The sequence below is a fragment of the Saccostrea cucullata genome, unplaced genomic scaffold, assembly GCF_032062105.1.
Source record: "Saccostrea cucullata isolate Sc308-1 unplaced genomic scaffold, CSIRO_AGI_Scuc_v1 ctg7052, whole genome shotgun sequence".
In the NCBI taxonomy this organism is placed as follows: Eukaryota; Metazoa; Mollusca; class Bivalvia; order Ostreida; family Ostreidae; genus Saccostrea; species Saccostrea cuccullata.
In genome coordinates this window covers 16,988-26,253 of record NW_026931582.1, presented here as the reverse complement: position 1 = coordinate 26,253, position 9,266 = coordinate 16,988, and the positions used below count along the sequence as shown (strand labels likewise).

The window sequence follows — 9,266 nt, the reverse complement described above, 5'->3', positions numbered from 1 at the left end:
AAAATGTTGAAGACATATTCTGCAAATATGTTTGAATGATAAATAAAAAAGAAAAGATTTTCAAAAAAAGAGAAAGGGGGTTCTTTTAGCCGAAATTTTAGACATTTTTATCATAACATTATTTATACATTCTTAAATAAATTTGATTTTATGCCAAGATGAATGTGAAAGTAATTAATGACGTATAATTAGATACGATAGACAATCCCTTGTTTAAACATGGCATCATATCTGGTGTGTGAAATGTGTTTCCGTATAATTTGATTTATTTACAAATTGTTCATGTTTGTTGTGTTGATGTGGAATTATTAAAAATTCCCGAATTCTGATACTTTACAATTCTGTTGTGTTGGGAATGAACATTAGGAAGATGCATCTACTTTCAACATAAGGAAAAATATAAAGCAAATCGAACACCTTTTTGTGTGCAAATCATGAAATGTACTGAGCTCCACAGGTATTTGTTGTCCCGAGCGCATTAATCTTGAAGCCCAAATTCTTACTTGGCTAGTGATACCTTTAGAAAACATGTGTATCTAGATGAAAGTTAACTCGGCAACATGCGCCATCCCATTGTTTAAGTTTTATTAGGTGATTACACCTCCTATACCCGATTTCGCGGATTCAACGATACCCTAATATCGAGTATTATACGCGATTTCACGGATAATACCCGATTTCGAGTATTCTCTCCGACCTGTTAAAGGCAGGAAGTCAACCTCATAGTCGCTATTTTAAAGTTACATATAAAAATATAGTTCTTACTCTCAATCGCTTTTGAGATAAACTAAATAAAGCAACAAAAATAAAACAAAGTTTATCAATATAAATTAATATTAGTTGTAATGACTTTGAAAACTTCAGTCCTAATTAAGTCAAAGAATGTAATTCATTAGCGTAAGGATTTTTGATAATCAGTGTTATCTACACATACGAGGTAAAGTAGGAGAGGGAACCAGACTGGCCTGTTTGTTTACAATCAGCTGCGGTACCAGATTAATTCTGATTCTGACAAAATCGGACAGTGGTATTAAGATTGAAAAACTCACTGTCAGTGTCATATCATTTATATTGATAGTTTTAGATATTTTTTTCATCAGAATATAAACGTGATTTTAATGTAAGAAATTCATTCTACTCTGTTAATGAGCATGGCTCTCTGTACTTCTGAATACTTTGATTGACAGAGTTATGCCCTTTTGGACTTGGAAAAAATTCCAATTTGGGGGGAGGGGGACATAAGTGTTTTTCAAACATCTCTTGTTATTATTGGAATGAAATTTTTAATACTTGTACCAACAGTTTACAATAAAATAGGCTTAAAGTGAAATTCCAGGGATGTGCAATTTTAATTCATTTATAATTCTTCAAGTTTGGAATAATTGTTTTAAAAGCATTATTAGGTACTTTAAGCATGACTTGCACATAATTTCAAGAATTTCAATATAACCATGTTTTACTGTAGATTGAGCCATATTTTGTCTCAGATTCATTTTCACCATTCACCACATAGTAAAATAGACTGATATCTTATAAATTTTATTTGGGATCCAAAAAAAAGTTGATGCAATGTTTTTCATTGAAATCAATTTACACTATAGTACAATTTGTTCAATACAATGTTTGTAATACTGAAGGGAAACGATTCAGCTAGGATAATTATTTCTGTGCTGGAAATCACAAAGTCTAAAGATTCCATTCAGTTTATAATTATACACAAGAGACAGAATTATGATCACTGTAGATACTTCTACACTGTCAGTGTTTTGGTGTCTCTATGCCCCACATAGAGGTTGTTCTCATCATCCACACACACACTACGGGGATACTTTACCCCTTGTTGTTGTGTGAGTAATAGAGACAATAACTGACTGTCCTGATCAAGGAGGTGAACAGTGTTACTGACATCACACACCAGGATGTGACCGAGGACATCAGTACAGATTCCATAGGGGCGGAACCATGACTTCTGACCTGTGTAGGAGAATCTGGGTTGTCCTGATTTATTCACCACCACTACTGCCGTATTATGATAGTCTGATGTACAGATATCTCCATTGATATTTTCTGTGATGTAGTGTGGAGCTGTATACAGTTCCTGTCCTTTGTTATCCCTTTGTATGTTCTGTAGTTCTTTTCCTGTCTTGTTGTACCTGGTGACTTTACCATACATCCCTACCAGTAAGTCCCCGTTGATGTGGGAGGAGTGTATGCTGTATGGTTCCCAGTCTCCAGTTTTAATGAATTCAGTTATATTGTTATCCTGTGTTATCCTATTGATGACTTTCTTGTCTTTGTCTGTAAAGATCAGATCCCCGCCCTGTGTGACTGTGTGGTAACCTTTATCTTCACCACTGGTTTCTAACTTCTGTACCACATTCCCCTGTAGATCTGTTTGGACAAGATTACCATTATCATCACTGATCCAGAGTCTGTCTGATTGACATTGTGATACATGGTATACATTACTAACACCTGGTACAATGAACTCCCTGGCCTTGATGACAGAGGCATATAGAGACATTGTTTGTTTCTTGTCAGATTTCACGTGTTTATCTTGTTTTGTCTGTTTACTTGTAGATTTCATTGATGTAGCAATAGGAGGAATTTCCATTGGCTTTATTCTTCTTAGTTCTGCCTTTCTATCTGATTTATTTACTTTCCCTAATAATTTAGCAACATCATTTTTGCAATATTGAGCAGATGAAAATTCTGGTGTGACAGGTTTGGTGGTTTCTGGAATGGATTTTATTTTTAAGTTGTCTGGAAGTTGAGTTGTGAAGTTAGAGAGCTCAGTAGAGGACAGGTAACTCTGGAACTCCTTAACAAGGTCATTGAGATAGGCAATATAATCATCAAATGTCTTCTCTTGGCTCTTTAATTTCACAAGTAATGACTTCTCTATTTGGTTTAATTCTTCCATATTTTCTGAGAGCACTGTGTCCACCATGTTCTTGAGAGACTCGGCTTTAGCCTTCATGGATGTACGTATGCTGTCCATGATCTGTTTAACTTCTGTGGCATCTTCCCGAACTTCTCTCTGTAAATCCTGTGATGTAGGAACAAAGTAATTATGGATTTTAGAGAGTTCTTTTTGGCAAAGTTCAAATTTCTCTGTGTAAATAGATTCTAAATCAATAAAACAATGTTTCTGGTGCACTTGCATTGTTGAACACTTTGAACATAAAGGAATATTGCAGTCTTTGCAGTAAATATCTATTTCTTTGTTGGGGTGGATCTTGCATTTCATCACAGGAAGTTGTTGTCTACGTTGCTGGTAAGGGACTACTTCATGGTTCTTGTTTTCTGGAATCTTTATTTGTTGGTCTCTACATTGTTTACACATGCGATGATGACAGGAATTACAGTAAAATTCACAATTTCTCTCACAATCTTCAAAACCACATTCTAGAAAGTGTTGGGCAGTGCCTGGAATTTTTGATTTGGAAAGTGCCATCTGAAATTATCATTTTAGAGTTAGTTACATGCATATATGGGTTCTGAAACTGCAACAGTTTTACATATTTAATTTAATTGTTTAAGCTGAACTACATTATTTTGTCTGATTCTAATTATAGACTGAAGAGGGCCACCCCCATAATGAAATAAATGTTCCTTACTGCTCTATTGTAAATAAATTAATATTATAAATATTATGTAAAAGAATTTGGTCACAGGACTTTAATAAACAAAAAATCAATGTCCTTTTAAGAAAAAAAAATAATTTCTTGTCTGCAGACAACCCTGTACTTACTTTTAATGCAGATATGATTTCTAAATGTATATATCTGTTGACAAACAAACTTTGGAATGACGGAAAGAGATTTAAGTCGGACTTTGACTGTTAATTATTTACTTCCTGGTTGGAGATGAATATAGAATGATTTCAATGTCCCAGTAACCCAGATATGTATATACTTGTACTTTGTTAGGTTAAAGAAGGAAGCATTTTTTACTGCCAAATATGGATTGTTTAACATTAATTTGTATGACATTGTTAAACATTTTAACATAATTATTTTGAATTTCAAATTTGGTGAAATAAAAAAAAATATTATATCTATTAAGCTTTTATTAAATAAGAGTGTTAGCCTTTCTCACAAATATCTCCATCTTAATGTAGAACCAGTATGTCGGAAAAGTCTTTGTCACAAGATTTTCAAACTTTTCAAAATGATAAATTAGTAATTGCTTATACACTTAACAAAACTTCTAAGTGTTCACTTTAATAAATGTCTATATATAAAAACTACTTTATAGAATGGTATGATATTTTCAAATTATATCAAAAAATGAGTTTTCTCAACAATTGTAGAAAGAAAATTCAATATCACTGATGAAAACCAATGTTCCGTGACGAAGCTTAAAAACAATAAATTTGTACTTTGCGGCATATGTTTTGTGTAATAAGCATCTTTTTGTGATCATTATCATATTTTAAAAACTGGTTTCACTAAAAAACACAAAACATTGGTTAAATGACCATTGAGATAGAAGATAGAGCCGTTGGCATGTTGCTATCTGGACCATCTTTACATCACGTTTTACTCACTTTTATTTTAGTGTTTAATTGTACTTCATATTACTTTTCAAAATTGTCAAACAGTATCAAAACCCATTTAAACACATTTTTCTATAGGCTGTGATCATTTTTCCTCACTAATTTATCACAATTTGAAAGTTTTTGACAAAATTTACCACACCGGAAGTGACCTTGATCTTCTTCTGATAGGAAGATTTCGCTTCACACCAGATTAAAAGAGTGTTAAACTGTCCTGAAAAAATTGTTAAAAACATGGAAACAAATCATTTCAATCGTATGGATATGATAAGAAATTGGTGCTCAAGGCAGTCTTCTATCAGCTCAAACAGTCTGAATTATCCCGAAAGCGGCGCACTAACGTGTTAAAAACCCAAGGGTATTGACCAAAAGGCATTTGTGTGACGATAAACTGTCAAATTCCCGGATCTGAATCCCATTTAACACATTTGGGATTTTAAAAGAAATGTCCAAGCCCCCCCCCCCCCCTTTTCTCACAATTTCAATGGTTTGGAAAGATCAATGCAGTACATGTAGGTGTGGCAGCAGATGGGTCAATCTCCTATTCAGGGGTACATGGTATCCAACAATAAAGATTTTCTTTTAGTAATTAGAGCGAGTAGTGGGTCTTACACAATCGAGATTTTTTTGTGTGAATTTTCATTTTGAGGGTACACCATTTCCTTGACACTTTGCTTAAAATTCTGACGAGATACTAACATGAAATTTACGCAACATCGAACTTAAATATGCATCATTAACCAAGAAATGAAGACATTATTTTTTGTTCGCATTTGTCCTTTACAACTTCAAAAATGTTAGGTGAACACTTAGAAGTTTGGTTCAGTGTAAATCAGTTAAAAGCTCATGATATGTTTCCTTGTTTTTAAATCTAGTGCAGGCTGTGAAACTTGGTTTGGTAATGATATATTGCGACTTCACATTTTCAAATATTTTTAGGGGTATTTATCATAAAGGGAATATGAAAAATCACAAAATACCTCTTCAAACATTGTCATTTACAGACTTTATTTACTGAACAATATTAAACAATACTTTCTCCAGAATAATTTGTTTTTTATTCAGTTGACATTAAAGATAAGTCCACCATTAAAAAAGAATAATCAAATGAACTCTATTTTTTTAGTCAATTTTGCACCCTACATTTGTAAATATTTTTTAGAAGTCTTTGTCACAATGTTTTCAATATTTAATATGATGAAGAACATAGTACCCAAATGATTACAAAAAGTGATTAAAATATATACATTTCCCCTCTAACTAATGAGAAATAGGCTATTTACCGATACTCATATTCTTGACCTTTTTGCACTTACACGACTGTTTGGGGTTACTTTCAGATAAAATATTTATCAGAAATTGTACCATTAATTTAAAGATCGTGATATTTAATAGAAAAATTGTAATAAAACACCAAGAATATGAATAAGTAACAAATAATTGTGAAAAGGAATGCACATCGTTTCATTATAGATATCACAAAAATGTACACACGATCAAACGATCTAAAACACGTACATCTTTGACTTAGACATATTTCATCAAGATATTACACTATATAGCTGGCAACTAAAGATTTCTTACGATTTTTGCATTCCTTCAAAATGGTTACATACCATTCAAATTATTACGAAAGTTGTATACATTGTAATTTCATTACACTAGATAGTCTTGGGTTTGTCAACTTCAAGTCTAGATCTAGTAAATGAAAGGTGCCTACAGGTTTTCTCTTATTCGAGAAATATATTGCCATTAAGCATTATAAAGTAAAAAAGATTATGAATTGAATTAAGATTATATGGCATGATTAAATTCTGTGAATTTCAAAATGCAATATTTTCTACCATATCTATTGAAGTACGGGAAAAAGTGACATTGAATTAATTATGACGTCATAATGGATCTAGCACAGGTTACACACATTCACCAGTTATGATGTCAGACGACGTAGGTTCTATGTTAACTCATTTGGTTCCTGTATTTGCATGTGGAAGGAAAGGGGGCTAAACCCAAGCCCCAAAAGACCAAGGTTCAATATGATCCTTTATTATGTCCATCTGATTGGCCGGTGAAGTATTGCAATCGACCAATCAATGGCGGCATGTTCGTTTGGCAGGGGAAGTCAAGGAGAGAATGATGAAACGTATTTCTTCTGAAGGGAATAGTGTTTATAGGTAACACTTCTCCCATAAACCTTTATTTCTTTGTTGTATGCAGCAGCAAAAGACCATTTATTTGTTTTATCTACAATGGATATCAAAAAATTAAGTATTGATTTATATATTAATTTATTTGTATTTTGTCATTGAATGAATATAAATCGAATTTCCAATCTAGTTTTTAGCTCTACTGGTCAGAGACTAGTAACATAGGCGTCGGAACCGGGGGGGGGGGGGGGGGGGGGGGGGCTTAGCTCCAAATAAATACTTAGTATTGACTTAGCCCACCACTTTTTTTCCAAATGCATACTTATATTGACATTGAACATTGCTTCGTAGGTTTAGACCCCCCCCCCCCACTTTCCACAGGCATATCGCAGTATAGGTAAAAAATATTTAAATACTGAAGCTCGGTTTCAACCACTACCCCCCCCCCCCCCCCCCGAAATAGTATTTTCGTGTTTGGGAAATGGACGTTTCCTTTTTTTTTTTTTTTGCTTGTCAGGTTTTTTTTGAGAAGGTATAATTTTTTTTTTAACACCTAGCCCCCCAACTTTCAATTTGCTTCCGACGCCAATGAGTAGAGCTTTATGCGATAGTAATGCTTCTGTCATCCGTCCGTCTAGCTCTCCGTCTGTCTATAGTCAGTTTTACAAAATGCTGCTTCTCCTACAGTTTTGGTCTGATTTCATTACAACTTGGCATATAAGTAGACTACACTAAGATACATACCCCTGTATATCGGTTTTATATTTAGATTAACTTTGTTACCATTGTTACTTAAAATAGCAATTTCTGTGAAATACGTATCGCTTCATATTTTGTATTTTTAGTTTTTTTTGGTTTTTGATAGTTTGGAATGGGGGTCTGTCGTATAAAGGAACAAATGTAACTAACGGTGAAAAATATATATTGACAGACCGGAGAGCTACAGTGCCCTACCCTCCCATTCAAAAAACTAAATTTATTGCGCACAAAAAGTGCGCTGTTTATTTATTTCTCTATCTTTTGAAAATGTCATCCTATCATCCTAGATCATCGTATTTTTCTTAGTTTTCTGCAACAAAGCTTCATCTTTTAGTTTTATACTCTATGGATCCTAAATTGTTTTATCATACGCAGGAGACCGGTAAGTCCCTTGGGTCCCTTGTTCATCAACACAACATGTGCCTCCAGTGCAGCCTCTTTCAGTCGTCTACCGACTGTGCTATGTAATACCTGAACTCCGTTCTGAATCCGCCTTGTATTTAACAGTAATGAAATTTATCCATCTTTATTAAAATGGAGTACTCACATCTGATAAAGAAATTCTTTCAAATTGACTTTTTCTTTTATGATTTTCAAAATAACACAGCACTTGGATAATTTTTTATAGAGGTATTTGTAAGTGTATATAGAGAGTCGAAAGTAAAAAAATCTACTTGTAATTGTAAATAAGGGTCGATCGGAAATACATGCTTTGGAATGGCACAGCCACTCTTTAATACACATACATCGTATGTGTGTAAATTGTGAGTCGGACACCTTTTTTAAACTCAACTGAGATTGAGCTGAAAGCTCAAGCGTTCTTTTCTGATAACCTTTTGTCTGCCCGTCCGTCTGTAAAATATTCACAATTTTCATAATCATTTACACTAAAGTAAGTAAAAACAATCCTTGTTCATGTTGTTTGAAGGGAAGTTTAAATTTTTATATTAAAAAGATCAAATGAAGAGAAGATAAAGGAACGATGTGATCAATAAAATTTTTTTTCTCAAGAAACACGTGGCCAGAAAAGCTTAAACTCACTTAATTATACATGTTATATAAGGAAGCATTCAGTGGTAGTATGAATTCTAAATTGTTAAATTCATTGTCCGCGGGGGAAATCGTGAAGTACAATCGGGAAGTTTTACCTTGAAAAGTGTAGAAAACTACTAGAAGATCTTCTCAAGAATCTTCTCAATTCCATTAAAAAAACTTATCTTGTCATAAAGTATCTTAATTGTGCTTATCCACTTCCCCCTCGGCGTCTTGGATTTTCTTTTTCTCCCTTTTTGCTTTATTTTTTTTCGCCAAATCGGCACTATCTCAGCCAAGTATTGACTATTTAAAGTATCGTCATGTATCTAGCCAGATCTCCTTTTTGTGGTCATTATAATTTAATTCTCAGTCATTCTACTTTTTTTTCATGCAAGAGAACCCCCCTCCTCCTTTTGCATACTTGTCAGGATTATATATAGTTATCAAGAATAAATAAATAAGTTATTGTATTAACATATATCCTTTTAGTTTTATCAAATTTTGTCTACATACAAGTATGCAATGTACTCACAGATAAGGAAATAAATATTTTCCTGTATTTTTCCTGTACACGACCCGGATACTGTCTAACGCGACCAATTATTATGGAACCAGAACTCTGTATCTATAAAGATTTTGAGTTTGACATTCTATTTTTAAACAAGAGGCACCTGGATGAACAACATGCAATGTGTTACCTATATCACGTAACAGGTTTGATTGTGATTTATACATGCGAACAAATACCCTTGTAATAATGCTTT

At 33.4% G+C, this 9,266-nt stretch overlaps 1 protein-coding gene across 1 annotated transcript; it reads right to left on the bottom strand.

Annotated features, from left to right (window-relative positions):
- Positions 1-1,547: 1,547 nt before the first annotated feature.
- Positions 1,548-3,851, bottom strand: LOC134233056 (tripartite motif-containing protein 2-like). Its single transcript, XM_062715050.1, has 2 exons — positions 3,755-3,851; positions 1,548-3,457 (listed from the first exon to the last, which is right to left on the bottom strand). The coding sequence occupies exon 2, from the start codon at positions 3,455-3,457 to the stop codon at positions 1,751-1,753; it is 1,707 nt and encodes a 568-aa protein (XP_062571034.1). The 5' UTR covers positions 3,755-3,851; the 3' UTR covers positions 1,548-1,750.
- Positions 3,852-9,266: the final 5,415 nt, after the last annotated feature.

What these genes read in the sequence shown, in the direction of transcription:
- LOC134233056 (XM_062715050.1), bottom strand. Translation starts at nt 3,457, where the DNA reads ATGGCACTTTCCAAATCAAAAATTCCAGGCACTGCCCAACACTTTCTA.